This window comes from Lasioglossum baleicum, chromosome 13 (genome assembly GCF_051020765.1).
Source record: "Lasioglossum baleicum chromosome 13, iyLasBale1, whole genome shotgun sequence".
Classification (NCBI taxonomy): domain Eukaryota; kingdom Metazoa; phylum Arthropoda; class Insecta; order Hymenoptera; family Halictidae; genus Lasioglossum; species Lasioglossum baleicum.
This window is the reverse complement of record NC_134941.1, coordinates 9,899,303-9,917,390: the sequence shown is the minus strand read 5'-3', so window position 1 is coordinate 9,917,390 and position 18,088 is coordinate 9,899,303. Positions and strand designations below refer to the sequence as shown.

The window sequence follows — 18,088 nt, the reverse complement described above, 5'->3', positions numbered from 1 at the left end:
GTTGTTTTGGCACTTTGAAGCCTAATTTTATCAAAAGAATCTACAAAATGAAGAAAACAATTTTGAGTTGAAAAACATCATTAAATCGTAAAAAGCTCATAGAAAGCCTGCAATACTTAAAAATGGATGCAAGTACTAATACTGTATGCTGAAAGTTAGTGCCAACTCGTGGATTGACCCGATAGCAGCTGCCAACTATCACCAATGCTTGCATTAAGGAGATTAACCTTTTATAGTTCACTGGCACACGTGCTATGCCAATAAGATGGACGAGTAATAATGAGACTGCGGATCTCCATGCAGATATACAATTTTACGAACGTACCTATAAAAATTGATACCTCTAAAATATTTATAGATTCTATTACTGGACCATTATGCGAATAGAAATGTTCGTGTGCGAATTCATAGAGAAAAGAGTCTCGGAGAAATGTCTTTACCTAATGAAATACTTGAATGATATTCTGGAGACTTAAGTATCGACAGATTTAATTGTCAGAATATGTGTTAAGTTACCATTTAATATGATTTTCATTAGTGTCTTTTCAAAAGATAAATGTATGAAATTTATCTAGAACAAGATACGTATCTTATTAAATTTGTTTAAACACTTTTAATGAGAGTTTCACAGGTGATCAACGCTATTATACAATCTACAGAAAGATACATATCTTATGGAACCTTCGCAGCACTTTTAATGAGTTCTAGTTGATCATCACTGTTATAAATGCATAAAATCCGCAGTCTAGAAGAATACACATACTTTTAATCAGTTCCAGGGGATCAACCTGGCGATCAAAATCTACATTCCCAAATAATCCAGCAACAAAAGTCACAGACCAAATCTCACGATCTCGAGGACCTTAATTTTTCATTGGTCACACCCTAAATGGTCATGAACAACTAGCCCATCTCTGGTACTCTATGTATACCACGTTTTAGAGCAGTATTGGTCGAGAATCGTTATCGAAGACTCGCATAAACGAGCGAATAGCTAGCAACGTAGTGTAGCTCGATCACAGAAGTAGCGTTGTCTTTCGGACCAATTAACAATTGGAACAATTCCGTCTTATCGGGGACTCGGCCAATCAGTCTCCGGGAGACGTGACAGGTAGATAACAGTGTCTGCCGCGTAACAGTGTCGGTATCATCTGTGTACAATCGACAGTGTGCGTGTGCGTGGGCGTACGCAATAGATGCTAGATCCGCGGCGAAACAAATCGCGACCGTCACCGTTGCCAACGTATCGCGCTGTTGTTCGTCATCGCTATCGGAAACGTGCCATCGAGGATTCGTCGAACGTTCCATCAACCGGAACGTTTATGCCCGACGACGAATCCGCCTAACCACATGTGCTTCCTCGCCGTCTCCGAGGGGAGACTATGCGGAACTTTTCACTTGTACTTTGGTCTAGACTTGTTCTGTTTCGTGTGCCTCGGAATCGACGATCGACAGTCTACTTGGCAGCCAAAAGGCCTCCGGGGAAAATAAAAGGCCCTAAACATAAAGAAGCGAACGAAATCCGGGATCGGTTAACCCTTTGCAAGCTGACTTTCGAGTGGTACGATTTATTTTTCTGTATAACTTTTGTTCACCGCGATTTGTAATCTCTAACCAGAACATAAAATGTTTAAGTGCCTGGTTTCAATGTCAGGAAGGCGAGTCAATTTTAGCGAAAATCATGAGGAAGTCAGTTCTCTATTTAAATATTACTTTACCTCGATAATTGACTACGAAAAGTAATTCACCTCGAACAACGTTTTCCCATCTTCCCAGCTCGATTGTCTACACATCGTCCCCATACGATCGCTTCCAAATATCGCAAAATGCAAACAATGGATCTGATCGAGTTGACACAGTTCGCATTTATGGCGAAATATCAAACCACGCGAATCATCAGCCGTTGACCTATTCGTTCGACTAGCGTATCATATTCTCTGACAGTTGACCTTCGACTGCCTTGACTGACCTTTAACCAAACCTCGCGAGGACCTTTAATCAACAGTGCGCTGTTCAAAATACTCCATTAGAAATTTAAATTGAAATATTCCAGGTAGGCAGGGCCACGATCGCTCTAGTTAGAAACGAGAAGTTGACCTTCTTCTCCAGACACCTATCTACAAAGGGAACTGTCTGAATCTGAAGATAAATCTTCGAAGCTTCTTCGAACACAGTATATCTTTTCATACCAATGAATTAGGGTTCTCATTGCTTCAATGTATATTGAACTGCGTTTGACCAGACTCGAAAGGACAGTGTCATAGAGGGTTAACCGATCGAAATCAAGACCCTCGGACTCTTCGCATCCCGAAGAGATAAATTGAACACGGTGTTCGTCGACAGCGTTCTTCGACGCTGTCTATTCTCTCTGAAAATAAGTCGATTAGTGGACGATGCAGGGAAGAATTCGAATCTCGTCGACGGAGGAAGGAGTTTAGAATCTGGGAAGCCAGCTTTTTCGAAGCTTGACCTCTCGAGGTGCTGTCGAGCGTCAAACTTTGCTGGTCAAGGGCCAAAACGCTCGATTCTCGTTTCTAGATCGTAGAATGGAGGTCTTGACTTTCGTGTAAATCACATTATTGGTCGTGTACGGCAATTCAAAATCCCCATTCCGACAAATTTAAGTATCTGCGCTTAATTACCAGCCTTAGTTTCGCATCTGTTCAACGCGGTGCGATCTCCTCGATGTTTAGCTCGTGGGTTTATATGAATCTCGATATACATTCTGCAGTATCTATTTTTAACAAAATTCGTCTGCAGTACTAAAGCATGTCCGAAAACAACGCGCCAAGTCTTTCGGGTCTACATCGCGCGGCTTCTCCGTAATAAATTCCGAAAACTGACCTATTTGCAACAACACTAGAAAACTTCCATTTTCTGGTGGCGCTTCTCGCCAGATGAAAATGTTCGCAGTTTAATTAAGAGCTCGAGCACTTGATTCCCGGCGTCTCCCGCCATTATACAAATGAAAACACGACTGTATTAACCCACTTCTATTTACATATAAAATAGAGACCTTTAGATACTGAAAATTGCGGAATATGTGCGCTTAACGCGCGTGAAACGGAGACCTCTGAATAGACGGAGAACCCGCGAACCAAAAATTGCGTAGATCGCTCGGCGTATTGCTGCATACACGCGCGCGCGCCTGCGAAACAGAGACCTGTAATTTCGGTTTTGTAGCGCACCGAAGATTAAAGTGGGTTCCGGTCGCGGAAAAGTCTGCGAAAATCGCGCGGTGTTTCTCTCGTCGACAGCACGACTGACAAATGGACTATCTTTCTCCGGGGTATCGAGCATGGTGTCGGACATGTCGGTGTCTCCTAATCGTGGCCGACCGTGTTATCGTTTTTCTCTTTTCTTTTACTGGTCGGTTTCGGTTCTTTCATATATTTTTTTCTCTTTTCTTTCTGTTGGTCGAGGGAGACTGGAAGGAACTGGTGGATGTAAAACAGAAAAACGAAAATATCGATGTATTCACCTGTTGCGTTTTCGCCGCTGGGCCGGATACGGGCATCGTACAATCCTGGTCCGAGAATGTTGTCTAACACCGCCTTCTCCTTCTCCCGAAAGTTCTTCTCCTTCGACATACATCTGCAACCAGGTGCGAGGGATTCGTGCGAAAAGGTGTATACGACGCCGGGACTTGTTATCGATCGATACACTCGGTGTCTTGCAACTTGCGACCGCGAGAAAAAACATGGCGGTTCTTCGAGAGATAACTGATCGAAAATGTCGAATGAAATTTTTTCGTAGCTAACTTCGTTTTCGAGTTACACCACCTACTTCCGTATAAAGTTTGACTTTCTCGAAAACGATGCTGTGTACAACAAAATTTTATTGAATATCTTGTCATGTAGAACCACCATTTTATGTATATGTTTGTTACAAGACACCCTTCGTAAAATTATTTCACTTAAAGTGACCGATTTTACACGTACATACATGTTTACGATACCGTTTCGCGATAAAATCGAAACTCGATTATTCGATATGTTATTGGAAAAATTCGAAAGAATAAAAGTAAAAGTCTTTCGAGAATTGCAATTACCGTTTATGAAATACGATATTGTAATAATCGTATGTATGCATGTAGAACGTTTATACGTTTATTTGTCAATGAACAACGCTGTCTCAAATCGCGGAAAAACGTACAATATCCGGCTGTAGATAATTATTGGTCCGTGAAGAATAATAAAATGAAGAGGAACATACCTTGTTGCATTTAGCAGGGCCGTTATTAACACGAACAACTTCAATGCTCCAGGCCACATTGCGGTAGCCTGTAATGCATAAATAAAAACCTTCTTAATTACAAGCTCGGTCCGGGTCGAATTTTTACTCGCTACGTTTATGTCGCTAAAACCGTGCCCCAGTTTATTGCGTACGAAAGCAAAAAATATTTTCACCTCATTATTGTTACAAACGTATTAACCTCTCTGCGACTGAAACGGGATACGAGAACGAACGTTCCGAGGATCAGTCGGCGATCTCTTCCGGTTAGTTAAACTTAATTTTTAATTGCGGAGAGTCTGACAGTTGCAAACGGTTAATAATATCTACTCAAAATTAAATACACGAACGCTCGAAAGTTCGGAGCACATGCTTGAATTTTCATGATTACATCTCTGTAATAGTATACAGCATTTTATTGTTGAAATTTTTACGATTTTGTTACCAACGTATTCGTGATATTTTTATTTATAATTACTCGTGCAACCCGTGACACAATCGAGCCTCGATTACCTGAACCTCGATATCTATTAACGCTGTTGGATTTTCAATTCTCTCATATTTCACGGAGCATACGCGAGTTCTATCACCGCGGAAATAAATTTTCAAGTCTGATGAAACAATTCGAACATGTTAATGAAGTTATTCCCTACGGAAGTCGAACGTTCTCCAAACTTTTAGCGCGTGGATATTCCCGGGGAGATTAATGGTATAAGCGGTTCTACATTTTGCAGGTACCGTCGGAGCACGAGTCGAACGGCGGCAAAAAGAGCTATGCAAAACGAGGGGCCGAGGCAATTTCGCAATACAGCGTTCGACGAGATCCGTCGAACAACGTTTGCCCGGGAAAGTTTTATCGGAGCGTTAATTAAAGTGCGATGGTGATCGAACGGAACGGGCACGTGCGTTTAGCCATTTTTCCGTGGTGAAACTGAATTCGCGCGTCCGCTTTATAAATATCTGCAATCCGGCGTCGCTGCGATCACGCGAGCAACCTTCGGAGTGATCGAACGCGGAGCGCGTCGTCGCGTGTTTGAAGCGACGCCAAAAGCGCAGATGCGATCCGAGGATAACGAACGTCCGCCGAAGGAATTTCAATTGTCCAGTCATAAACAACCAGAAAATGCGACAACGGAATACCTATCGTTTTTCAGCGGCGGCCAACGAAATTAGACGGGAACGACCGCGCTCGCGACAGAACAATGCCCGTTGTAAACGCTCGCCAACCATAACGAACCGTTTCCGCGTTTTTCCCCACACCGTCGTTAATGAATTTTTCATTAATCCTTGATCTTTATTAGTGCCCGTTCACGAAACTGTAATTTGCCCGGGGAACGCCGAAAAATTACGCCGTTGCGTGGAAACATGGGTCGAAGATTTTTATTGTGAAATTTTAGGGACCGAAATGCCACTTATATCGTGTACAAACGCTACTCTTTACCCTCGTACCGCTAGAATGGAATTTAGAAACTTTTGTTGTTAACTATTCTTCTATGAAACTTTTATTAACGTAGTTGCGACTTTTTTCTGACTAAAATGATACCGGACACGACACCATTTGAATCATAATAACTCGTGTATGCGCATTCGTTTGACCAAATTGCATAGAAAATTTCGAGGTTTACAAAACTCCATAACTCCATACCATAACCTCCATAAAACAGTGGTAAGTTATAAAAACAATAAAGATAAATGAGAGTCGCATGAATTTTATAAATTTTTTCTCTCTTCGGCCCGTATTATTTTTGTCCATTCTCTCGAAACACATCGCCAGCGTTCCACGCTTATATTAATTTACTTCTTCAATACACAGGCGACGCGTTCGCTTTTAATTTATATGCAAATAATTTCTGCACTGATTAAACTCATTTTCATCGAGCACTTTTTGCCAGCGGTGACAGCCTAGCTGCTTTCCCTTCGTAATTATAAGAAATATGTTCATGAAAGGTATCGGCGATTGTCGAAGCGTATTCCGCATTAACGTTAATTAGTGCGCCTCCGCCGTGTTACGCATAGTTCGGCCCTGCCTTTTTTAATCAAGCATTAACAAATATCGGAAAAAGTCTGCGACGGTAGCCGCATGTATTTTATGACAAATTTCGTCGGCGATTAAACATCCGCGTGGTCACCGGATCATTAACGAAATGAAAATTGCACGACACTTCGTCGCAATCCCCGTCCCTTGCGAACTCGCGTTCGCGTGGACTTTGGCCAAAAATTCATTAAATGTTCCTCTATAAATAATGAGTTTCGGGTTCGGGGAACGATGGAATGTGTCGCTCGCGGACACAATGCGTCAATCAACGTGTTAAAGTGAAATTAACAAATTCTATTTGCTTTTCAATGCATACCTCGCATAATTCTTTTCCTCGAACATATATTATCAACAATAAAATCACCGGTTAAAGCGAATTCCTCTCGTGTCAAGCGCAGCTTAACAGTCAATTACAAATTCGATTACCATCGCGATAAATAATTAACCTCGCCGGTCAAGGCCTATTTATTCGACTTTGCGCAAACCAGACTACTGTTAATTCCCCTGCGGTAAAATAACATTGAAGTCACATAATATCAATACTTTTTAATCCAATTATATTAAACATCGCTATTGTCGATTATCAATTCACGCATCTGAGTAAATTAAATTTCTGTCCGAACTGTGTATGTTAACTTGTATCTAGAAAATGGTATTTGCTGTTTTCAAGTAACACGAACGTTTTCGTAACGAACGTTCGGCTCGTCGAGAGTTAACATAAAAATCAACCGTTCGAGTGCAGGACGATCGGTTATCGCTAACCACGTACAACGTAAATTTCTATCAGAACGCGTATCCGTCGCGTATCTATCTCGTTTCCGCGCAATTAACACAAAATATCAGAAAAACCGCGGGGACGGCGAACAATTTCTAGAATAATTTCCGCTAGCGCGCGATGTTATCGTGCGATTAATAATTCCACACTCGCGTATTATCCCCGGGGGGAACAAATAACCATCGTATAGTGAAGAAGAAGCGGTGACCCGCGCGGTATTTAAAGCTCGAACTAATTTCTGTCCGTGCGGCGACAAAAGGGGGCGAGAGTTCGTTCAATTTGCATAATACCTGTAAACATTTTCTCGGCCGAAGTTCCCCCGGCCAGAGAGAATATTCTCTGGCCGCCTTATTATTTTTTTATTTCGTTCACGTTGTTCATCTCTTTCTCGCTCCCCGCAACAGAGAAAGAGAGAGAGAGAGAGATAGGGAGAGAGAGAAACAAAAGCCGTTCGATGTACCGGGCTCCAGATGCGGCTGGCGATGCGTTGACCTGTTCTACTTGCCGCATCTCGCCGTGCATCGCTATCTATCGTATTATCGAACAATTCTCTAATTTCCGTGTACACGATATTTTTATAGAAGAAGCACGTTGACATGTGTATCCCTCGATTAAAGAGCGATGTCCCATAACATTATCAAAAGTGGTTACAGCCGCCTTAAAATTATGGGAAGAAATAAACGTCTAATTTTTACGTTTCTCGCGAAAATAATACTACATCGATGAATTGTTTGATTCGGATAAGTCCGGCGATTTGTATAAAAAATGTTTCATTGTTGTTAGAATGCGTTGACCTGTTCTACTTGCGGCGTCCGCGGCCAGCACAATGGCCGCGTAGAAATTCGCGCGTTATCGGAGCCGAAACTGCCTCGAAAGTCGAATATCGCTTGTTATCTACACCGGTCCGGGAATTATCAATCGGGAAACGAAACTGTGTGAAGCGTTGCTAATGAGAGATTCGTTTGGCTCCCATGAATCGACCGACGGCTACGGCGGCGACGGCTACAGCCATCGCTACGGCGCTGCTCGATAAACACGGGCATATTCCCTTTGATAATTATTCAAATGGGACCGTTTGACTTAATAATTAATAACGTGACGCGCTGCATCTCGAACAGGGTAAACACACAAGCGCGCACACACGCAGGAACATCGAGGGGGAGCGAACGGCCGATTGCGCCAGCCCGGAAGCCACCGGAAAATATGTATCGGGTTTGCCGCGCACGAAGCTGCCCTACCCAATCTTCGACGTTTACTTTGCCAATTTTACCGGAAAACGATTAACATCCGTTCGTACACTCCCCAATCAAATTATCAACTGGGCGGAATCTGATTCGCGAGGAGAATTTCGATCTTTTCTGGTTTCTGCGGAGTGACTGCTCGAAGTACGTTTGTGTACTAATAATTTTTAATCAATTGGGGATTTTGTTTCTTCAACTAATAATTTTAATAGTTACTCGAACGTAGCATAAAATACGCTATCTGGTAATATATAGCACGTTTCACATTATCTTTAATATTGTTCTTCTGATGTATCATTATTTTATCGCCTCATAAATTTCAATTTGGCAGAATACCAAACAAATATTCCTCTAAAACAGCGCTTTCCAAAGGGAACGGTCTTGGCAGATGGTTAAACGTTTGTCGCCGAAGCACTCAAAATGAGCACTGAAAATAACCGCTTTGTAACCTCCTATAAATATTCTAAGAACATATTTCTCAAGATCTCACACGATTTTGCCTTTGACGCTGTATGGCTTGAACTAAAAAAATTGATGTAACTTGGAAACAGCAAATATCTTTTTACCAGCCTCCCGGAAGGGCCGCTTGTACCCTATCGCCAAAGGGTTGACCCCGTTAGTGCACAGGTCAAAAGTATTAGTTTTTTCATTGAATAGCTACTTACTAGTGAATCTACAAAAGATTCGAACAGCGCTGGAGGTGCTGGAGAGTTAACAGACCCAAAACGGGGATCAAAGGGTCAAGCGACAGGACGCATACGTTGTATCGGTTTTGCCGTGGACTGTACACGAGACGCTAACAGCGTCGACAGGACCGAAAAGGCGAATGATTGGCTGCGTCCGGACAGTGCCGCGAATTAGGTCAGTGTTGGTGTGTACGTGGGAGATCCGTGTTTGTGTTCCGATTCCTCGAGAGTGCTCAAGCAAAGGGCGAACAAATTTCTTCGGCAAACAAATCCTCGATGTACAAACGTGTTTTTAAGTAATTGCTTTCGCTCCCTCCCGCGCCTACAACCCCCCTCGTCCTCCCCCTTCAACCCCCGTTTCACCCGGCCGACGCCATCAACCCCCCGAACCCAGCCGAACGGCCTCTACCATTAATTTTAATCAAGCGAAATAACGTTGAATTCGTACCCGTCGCTACATGTGCACGGGGACCGTTCCTAATTTCGCTAGGAAACAGCCCCCTCCCCCTCCGAACTAAATTATCGTTTTATCCCGTCCGGTAAACAACATTCGAAACCGTTACCGAGTGCGGTGGGAGGGGGCTAAAATGGCTGCGGATACTCTGGAAAGTTTCGTCAATTCGTTTCCCGTAAATATCCTACGAGAGCTATCGGCAAAAAAAACGTCCCCTATACGTGCGAGAGAAATGTGCTTCCTATATTCTGAATCGATCGGGCAATTAATTTTTTCTGACTGTTTATTCGTCACCACCTAACGTCTACCTGCATGCACAGTACCATTAATAACATTACGAACTTATAACATTACGAATATATTACGAAACATGGAAAATAAAATAGTTCCCAGGCTCTCCCACCGCAAGGAAAACGTTCAGCCGACACAGCGCACGCCAGCGATAAGATAAACGGGGAGACCGTCCCGAAAAGGTCACGGTGTCATCTCGGCCGTTACGCTTCGTATTTTGACGTTAGCATTTATGAGACCATACCGTGGCTACTCCGAGAGTATGGTCGGCTGATAACGCGCACAGTTCATCAGGTATCCCGGGGAACGAGAAACCATAAGCAGCGATCCGCTCGCTCTTCTCACAACTGGGTAACCAAGTTTCATGCGGAAGTCGAGGGATCCATATCTCTCGTTACACACAGTGTCCCCACCACGGTCTCAGTCTCATTTCGTTGTTCTATCTTCTCTCTAAACCGCGATGCAGCCCCGTGTGTGTGCGTGTGTATATCTCTGTCTCTGGCGAGCTATGCATCGAGCTCGTCACTGGCTCAGTGGAACGGCTCCGTTCCCCGAATTTTAAACCGGACTACTTCGTTCCCCTATCGATTCCGATTCCATTCCCGATTTTTCCACTGCTGGACCAGCGATAGGTACACGGTTATTCCCTATTTCGAGGCGTTCGAGCGGCAACATGATCGATCGGTAATACTCGATTCGCGGCGTGCAACGATACATAGGACCCCTCTGTACCCCGAGATGCGACGACGTACGTTGGCGTGGGTGGTGCCCAGATTCGAATCCGCGGAGGCGCGTTAAATCGTGTTTCGATTTCGGACTAGATCGGACAAAAGCAATCGTGATACGAGAAATAGGAGACGTTACCTGGAGAAGCTGATAATCCTAGGCAGTGAGGGTTCCGTGATGCAATGATACTGGCATGGTGCTCTCCGGTACGACACTGGAGCTGAACTCGACTCGTCAAGTGTCCTGCCTCGGAAGGTTCGTCTCCTGGACTGCCACCGTTCAGAAACCTACATACACTCACACCTACTACCTGGTTGCTGGCACGCTATTGATCCTTGCCCAGACATCCGCCGACCCACGCAGACGCTCAGCGTTGCCGCGTCGCTTTAGCAACATGACGTCATTCCGCGCCCCGGACCACCCCCCACACCCGCCCCGCGAACCTTCCGCGCTTCGTCCTTTTCTTCCTTCGCTTCGCTTCGTTTCGTTAGGTTACCTAGCGCCCTGACACTCCTATCGTGTGTCCCACCTACCCGCCCGATTTACCTTTTGCTTACAAATATCGCGATTTTCACCGTGACCGTATCAATCCCTGCAAGCACACGCACACGTACACGCATGCACGGATTTATGTGTACCTGTGCACACAAGCGACCAAGCAACGCCGTGTAGTGATCGGGGGAAATGTAACCAACTATAACTAATCGTTTTTTGAGAAGCAACTAACTGGTTACCACAAAACTAACTACTCGAAACCAATATATAAGTTGGGAAAGCAGAACTGCTGCATGCATCGGTATTTGCCCACACTTGACGATTTTAGCTGAAAAATATTATCAGTGCGAGCAACGTCCGTTGTGCAAGTGAAACACAATTCCCAAAAGCAGGAGAAATTTTGATTCGATCCAAAGAATGCGAGCGAAATTGTTTTCTTAAACGGAAATCGACAAGTTTAACAGGGCAATATAAGCATTTCATTTAATGAGCCACAGCTTAGAAAATAATATATACTTAGATTGCTTTATATGTTGTTGATATAATTATTATATACACTATACATAAATTATTATTGTTATGTAATGTAATTATGTTCGTGTTTTACTTTGCAATAAATAACAATTCTTGAGTCGTTCGCTCTAACTGTTCTCAAATAACTAAAGGAAGTTATATATTGTCAGAGAGGATCCTGTCTGTTATTGTTGCTTTAGTTACATCCGAGCAATTTATGTATTTAGGTAGCAGCTAGTTAGTTACTCAAAGTGTGTAACTAGTAGCTACCGGTCCTTGAAAATAACTAAATTCCCCATCACAACCGCCGTGTATTTACACGGAATTATAACCTTGTTGTTCAGCCACGTGAACTTCTCCCGCGATCCTATTCGGTGAACCGATAGTACGATACCCCTGCTCGTATGATACCTTGTTTCTGGTTAATTGCGACCGGATTCGATTGTTAATGATTTCACCGGGAGACCAGTTTTCCCGGATGCTCGATCAATAACCAGGTTGATCGAGTTTTCCGAATGCCCTAATTTGCGCACGATGACGCCGGGATCGAGTAGGAACTCGATCGATCTCGAGAAGCATTCGATTCTCGATCGATGGGAGAATTTATTGTTTCCGTATCGATCAACGATCACTTTGAATTTAAATGGTCGAATAATATGAATGTCAAAGATTGAAATTGATTCATGTTGATTACCGGATGTAAATGTTAATCGTTGATTAAAAATTATAAATATTAATCGTACGTTAATAGTACGCTTTCAGTAAACTGTACGATAATTATTTTCCTCGATCCTGTCGTTTTGATAAATATTTAAGTTTCCAATATTGACGTCAAATGAATATATGTATATCTGATAGTCATGTGTAAATGACAGGGTCCGCTTCTATTCGCCGATTTCTTTATCCGCAGATGGTCTTGGAACCAATTCCCCACTGATACGGGAGTCCTACTATATTGATTTCACGACAAAAAGAGTTTTAATAGTTAATCGAATTGACAATGATCGGTAATTAATTACTGTAATCTACTACTGTAATCCTTCTTAGAGGTCCTGTGGATGGCTCGGTATGCATAAATAACTGAGGCATTTCTACAATATTTTGGTATCAGGTTGCTTTAGTGTACAATAGAATATACAATTACTATAATACACTAATGTCCAGTCTATTTGTTCGTTTTACAATCGCACAAACTGGCTATAACATTAATTTATGTATAGTGTATATTTCTTAATCTAATTAATGATAAATTTAATACTTATACGAGCTAAAAAATTATTAAGAAATGCATTAGAGACGAATATTAGAGCGCATTCCTGACATATTTCTGTTCCTCATATTATTACGGTTCACTGTCAAAGGTTCTTGTTGTCTGGCAAACATAAATGTTTTGGGTCTCAACAAACTCTCCTCTAAACGCATCTGAAAAAGACGAAAAACAAAACATTGCATTAATAAAAGATTGAGTTACAAGCATCAATATTTTTGACAGGCTAACTTACACCAGGTGTAACTTGATCTCGCCTCCTGATTTCATTTATTAGCTGTAACAATTCTTCGGATCCTTCTACATTTGTATTTTTAATATTTTCTTCTAATTCATCGATCTGGTACACGAGACGGACATACATTGGATGAAATTATGTTACAAAACTTAATAAACTCTGTTAATAAAAGTTTCATTTTACATACCACATGGGAATAAAATGTGTGTTTGAATGGGCTTGAGTTATCCGTTTCCAATAAATGCTTGAATAGGGGAATTATTTGTACATATTTCTGCAGATTCATATATGCCAGTACTTTAAGACATCTAACAGTGATGTACTGCTGTTTCTGGATTGCAGCTATCAATTCTAATGCTACATCAGGTGCATTTTGTTTAATTGCCAATGCCGATGTAATTGCAGTACTCCTAGCAGGTGGTCTATATACTATATCGGACACTTTCCTCCAAGAATTTAGTGCGCATTCAAACGATTCTGGTGTATTCTAAAAAAAATAGTTCAAACCATTTAGCATATTAATAAACACTAATACTATTGTAAAGACAATGAAATTATTACCTCTTTATAACATGCACTACACAGCACAAGAAGACAGTTCTTGGTAACCTCTTTCCATTCCTCATTATTTATTGCAAAATTGAACAATTCCCTAATTTCCGCATACATATTATTTTTATACAAGAGGCACATTAATATGTTTACCGATGTCCTCTGATTAAAGAGTGATGTCTGGGAAACTTCATTAAAAGTATCTAATGCAGTCTTTGGTTCGTTTAAATAATAGTACATTCTCATCACCACTGTACCAAAGACATATGAACCAAATTTCAAATCTTTGTTTGATGCTTGATACTTTTCAATCATTTTTCTTATTAATACCAGATCATCTTCATTCTTTTGTATTAAATGCAACATTGCTTTCAAGTCTTCTGTAAAGATTACGCCGTCTGTCGAGTCACAAACTTCTTTCATTTTCGAGCGGAAAGTACTCTCTATCGATATAAACTGATTCCGGTAAATCTGCCTTGTACTCTCGTACGAGGTTATACCTAAAGCTTTTTCTGTATACATATACCGGACACCGACTAAAAAACGAAAAATATGTATTACATTTAAAGGACAAATACGAATAATGATCGCGTCTTTAACATTCTGTTTATTTCTCTTTAAAATGCTGCATTATATAACCTTTCCCATAGATTTCTAAAACTTCGACAATTGAATTTAAAATACAAACATTTAGGTTAGTAAGATTACGTACCATTAAGTATATTATTTTTTGAGAATACATTGCTCACGAGACCCAGATTTAGTCTGCAGAATCCTCTAATTGACAATGCCATAATTCCAGTGATAAATTAACGTTTAATTTTTAATAAATTACCCTTTTACTACTGGAAGAATGTGGTCACGGCACTATTAGATTCGCTCCAATGTATGTAAAAGAAAGATGGATATGGTATTCGACCGGAAGTCTCTGCTGCCGCCATTTAAACTCGTGGTTTCCGATTTGTACAACGACTGTACATTACATAGAAAAGGATTTTAATGATTTATAGACATAAAGTAACAATAGAAATAATAAAAAATCTGGTTTTAAATTTTTACGTTTCTTTTTTACGTAAATAACACTGCACTAATGACATGTTTGATTTGAAAAAGTATAGCATTTGATTCATATCGAAATTTTTAATTTGTTGATACACAAAAGTATAACACAAAACATATTCATACAAAACTGTGTCATCTATCGATTTATTTAATTACAAATAGAAAAAAAATTCGTTTACTTGTTAAATTTATTGAAAGAGAAATTTAATTAATTCTGTTATGGTTAACCTAACGGGCATTATACCAGTGATGCCAGAGCTGTGGTACTGTGGTACTAAACCATACCCCCACCATAGCCTACTATTGCCCCTACGTTGTTTTCCAACTCGCCCGCGCGCTACACTCACCAGCGTACCTCTACGGATACAGTAGAGTGATACGCTGGTGAGTGTAGCGCGCGGGCGCGTTGGAACACGACGGAGGGGCAATAGTAGGCTATGGTGGGGGTATGGTTTAGTACCACACTACCACAGCTCTGGCATCACTGCATTATACTTGATTATACTGGCCGAACGTCGCTCGAAGCACACGATGACTCGATTCTAGCCAGGCAGCAAAGCTAGCGTGGGCTCGTATTCTGCCCTCGGCACTGCTGCCCTCTTAAAATGGACCGAGCGGCCAGGATTGTGCCGGGATGATGCCAAGGCAAGAATACGAGTCTACGCGAACTTATGTGCCATGGCCCGAATCTAGCATTTTTGCTTACTGGGAATGTATCGTTTTATTGAAATTTTTATGAAATATACGTTAAAAATATGTTTCTTAAATATTTTATTTCTACAGAATTCAGAATACACATTTATACATTGACATTTCGTAGTAACTACTTACATCTTTTTACTTTTGTAGTTATAAACATTGTAGTTCACACAATAAGACTGCTATCGATTTACTTATACATAATTGTGTTTATTAAACCGATCAGTTGATTCCCAACTTTTTCTATCATATGTGTCGCATTAGAAAATTCATAGATATTAAATGAAAATAAATTAATTCTTGATAAACATATGACAAGAAAAGTTATAATACTAACTATTTTACACTATTTTCCTCTTTATGCAGTTGTTTGTCTTTTTTTCTTTCTTTCCTTTTTATATGGTATTTATTCGAAAGAACAACATTACGTAAAGTAGAATTTAGAAATCTTTTATTAATAGATTCTTTTGGTTTCATCCAACCACTTGGACCCATTATCTCGGCTCTCCTTGCTCCAAGCTTAGCTTCTTCCAATATAGCCTCAACGGCAAGTCTGTTTTTATACATTGAAGTATTATTTGAATGTTACTTAAGAATTTAGAATTTGATAATGATATGTGTGATCGTATGTAGAAATTATCTATAAATACTAAAAATATTCTATATTATAATATTTGAACTTACCTGTTCAAAGTTTCGTCATCCATTCTATCAAAGTACATATATAATTGTGTACTTAACTACTGTTGTGTACTAAAACTACTAAGTATTTACAAGACATTCTGTTGAAATGTATGGTATTGTTTTTAAAAACACATAACTCGTATACAAAATTATCTCTGTTGAAAAAACAAAAAATATATATATATAATAATTTCGTTTGTACATCATACAGAAGAAATTAATCTTATGCAGTATACTTACCTACGTCACAATATTTATTGTAGTACGTGATTTTCTGTCTGTTCAGTCTGTTCTGTTGTTCACTGACGTCCACAACACAGTTATATATTTAAAGTCACAAATTTGAGGTTATATTCATATCTTGCAGTGAACAAAATTATCATCATAAGCAACTGCACCTGCGTTGTTATTTCGCGTTCTTTGATTTGAAAACTTTTTAGTCAAATCAGTTGTTTATTAATTATAATTATATTATCTGTACACGTATTTCGTGATGTAGTTCGCAAAAAGACGTTAATTGTAGTACTTGCAATAAAATTTATTTAAGTAAATAGAATTCGAATAGTTTGCGCGCTACGATATTTGAATGATAATGGATAACCAGGAATTAATTGAATTGAGAGATTTGAAAGAAAAATTGCTTGACAGGATACATGATTTATGTGAAAAATTAAAAAACAATGAAGGAAATCCTAGAAAATTTCCTACTTTTGACAAATTGTATCTAATTGATTTTAATTTAATATGCCTCTTATTGTTAATGAATAATAGAGAGTAATATATGTATTCATTTTATTGTAGAGCATCAAATATCATAAAAGATGTCAGAACTACAGAGAACGCATTGCATAAACACGAGAAACGTAAATTTTGTAAAGTTACTCGTCAGGTCTCAGGAATAAAATTTGAAAATATAGATAGAAAATGGATGAATGACAATATTTTTAAATATACTGCTGACGTAGTAACATCAGCCCTTGAATTTTTTGTAGAACTGACAGTAGAAATAAAGGTATAAAACATGGAACATCTCACGTATATGTGAGACATAAGAGAAACTAATCCTGTAAATCTGTTTTAGGGAGAAAAAGATTTTGAAATACAAGATATAACATGCCATTTTATAAATCTTGATGATTGTTATATGTTGGAAATTAAATCATGGGTACAAGCTATTTGTAGGAAGAAAAATTTTTCACTTTTAACATCTGGTATTTCATAGTTTTTACAACATATAATTACAGTAACAGATTAAATAGCTCATTTAATGTTTTTTCTTTTTAGCTGTTTCACAATACAGTGAAGCATTTAAGGACAGAAAAAGTATATTGGAACAACTGAAGGAGAGAAACTATGGTACTTGGAAACAATGTGCGGAGGAAGATGGAGGTGTAACACTGTTCTTACATTCCTCTAAAAATATAAAAGAACACCATGTTTACGTAGTGTTCCAGTGGTCACTAAAATTTTTAGAGATGTCTGGAAAAAGTGAACACTGTTTCAATATACAGCCCACTTCAGAAGGTACTAGATCTAAATTGTGCATTTTGTTTTGTATACTTATATTTTTCAAATTATTTTTAGGGACAGACTTTGTAAAGCAAAACTATGAGTTACTAAGAAAATTCTGTAAAAAGTGTATCACTGTTAAGGAGCTAATAGACTTATGGCATAACATATGTAATGCAATTGACTTGTACGAAAATAAGAGTGAAAGTGATTCACATGAAGCTAGTATGGATTAAAAATTGTTCATTATACTAATAGCAACACAAAGTAATTTCCTAATGTGTGAATTTAATTGTAAACTTATAGCTACCATAAAGTATTAATCAAGATTACAATAATAACAATTTCGTTTTGAAATAAAAAAATTTCTTATACTAACGTTTTTGTTGATTGAACCTAAATTTTTGTATTCAAGCTCATACGAAGATGACCTTAACTCTTTATTGAGAAATGATTTGAAAGTGTTTACAATTCAAATGTATAACAGATCGACGGTTGACTATTTTTTTAAAAACTACTTTTTATTCAGATTAGTAAAAATACTTGTGATGGAAGATACGTGTGCCTCATTAAAAAATATAAAGTTATAGGTTACGACCGGTTACGCTTCAAAGTGTAAACTTTCAAA

At 39.5% G+C, this 18,088-nt stretch overlaps 4 protein-coding genes across 14 annotated transcripts in view; 1 reads left to right on the top strand and 3 right to left on the bottom strand.

Moving 5' to 3' along the window:
- Gluclalpha (glycine receptor alpha 1) overlaps positions 1-10,784 on the bottom strand; it is a 62,134-nt gene extending 51,350 nt beyond the window's left edge. For 2 of the 10 annotated variants that reach the window (XM_076437179.1, XM_076437182.1), the window contains exons 1-3: positions 10,580-10,776; positions 4,216-4,283; positions 3,482-3,594 (exon numbers count right to left, since the gene is read on the bottom strand). In XM_076437179.1, coding sequence (XP_076293294.1) covers positions 3,482-3,594; positions 4,216-4,274 — 172 coding nt within the window. In that variant the 5' untranslated portion in view covers positions 4,275-4,283; positions 10,580-10,776. Of the gene's footprint in view, positions 1-3,481; positions 3,595-4,215; positions 4,284-10,579 lie in introns of those variants that run through there. The other 8 variants (XM_076437174.1, XM_076437175.1, XM_076437185.1 and 5 more) reach the window with 7 other exon arrangements.
- A 1,764-nt stretch (positions 10,785-12,548) lies between these two features.
- Positions 12,549-14,440, bottom strand: LOC143215229 (pentatricopeptide repeat-containing protein 2, mitochondrial). Its single transcript, XM_076437186.1, has 5 exons — positions 14,219-14,440; positions 13,516-14,042; positions 13,142-13,441; positions 12,952-13,056; positions 12,549-12,871 (listed from the first exon to the last, which is right to left on the bottom strand). The coding sequence occupies exons 1-5, from the start codon at positions 14,298-14,300 to the stop codon at positions 12,740-12,742; spliced, it is 1,146 nt and encodes a 381-aa protein (XP_076293301.1). The 5' UTR covers positions 14,301-14,440; the 3' UTR covers positions 12,549-12,739.
- An 882-nt stretch (positions 14,441-15,322) lies between these two features.
- Positions 15,323-16,334, bottom strand: LOC143215352 (protein POLR1D). Its single transcript, XM_076437437.1, has 3 exons — positions 16,192-16,334; positions 15,952-16,106; positions 15,323-15,820 (listed from the first exon to the last, which is right to left on the bottom strand). The coding sequence occupies exons 2-3, from the start codon at positions 15,987-15,989 to the stop codon at positions 15,604-15,606; spliced, it is 255 nt and encodes an 84-aa protein (XP_076293552.1). The 5' UTR covers positions 15,990-16,106; positions 16,192-16,334; the 3' UTR covers positions 15,323-15,603.
- A 155-nt stretch (positions 16,335-16,489) lies between these two features.
- Positions 16,490-17,830, top strand: LOC143215348 (uncharacterized). Of its 2 annotated transcripts, XM_076437433.1 has the most exons (5): positions 16,490-16,671; positions 16,753-16,963; positions 17,033-17,162; positions 17,236-17,475; positions 17,536-17,830. In XM_076437433.1, the coding sequence occupies exons 1-5, from the start codon at positions 16,538-16,540 to the stop codon at positions 17,694-17,696; spliced, it is 876 nt and encodes a 291-aa protein (XP_076293548.1). In that variant the 5' UTR covers positions 16,490-16,537; the 3' UTR covers positions 17,697-17,830. The 2 variants fall into 2 exon arrangements, with proteins under 2 accessions (XP_076293548.1, XP_076293547.1); XM_076437432.1 differs by having other exon boundaries at positions 17,236-17,830.
- The last annotated feature ends 258 nt before the right edge of the window (positions 17,831-18,088 follow it).

Bases quoted from the DNA above. Each gene is read 5' to 3' on its own strand.
- LOC143215229 (XM_076437186.1), bottom strand. From the start codon at position 14,300: ATGGCATTGTCAATTAGAGGATTCTGCAGACTAAATCTGGGTCTCGTG. The intron at 13,442-13,515 runs GTAATAATTTCA...TATTTTTTTTAG, and splicing joins GTAGTGCATGTTATAAAGAG to AATACACCAGAATCGTTTGA. The intron at 12,872-12,951 runs GTAAGTTAGCCT...CGTCTTTTTCAG, and splicing joins GAGATCAAGTTACACCTGGT to ATGCGTTTAGAGGAGAGTTT.
- LOC143215352 (XM_076437437.1), bottom strand. From the start codon at position 15,989: ATGTACTTTGATAGAATGGATGACGAAACTTTGAACAG. The intron at 15,821-15,951 runs GTAAGTTCAAAT...GTATAAAAACAG, and splicing joins GATGACGAAACTTTGAACAG to ACTTGCCGTTGAGGCTATAT.
- LOC143215348 (XM_076437432.1), top strand. From the start codon at position 16,538: ATGATAATGGATAACCAGGAATTAATTGAATTGAGAGATTTGAAAGAA. The intron at 16,672-16,752 runs GTATCTAATTGA...ATTTTATTGTAG, and splicing joins TTTCCTACTTTTGACAAATT to AGCATCAAATATCATAAAAG. The intron at 17,163-17,235 runs GTATTTCATAGT...TTTTCTTTTTAG, and splicing joins TTTTTCACTTTTAACATCTG to CTGTTTCACAATACAGTGAA.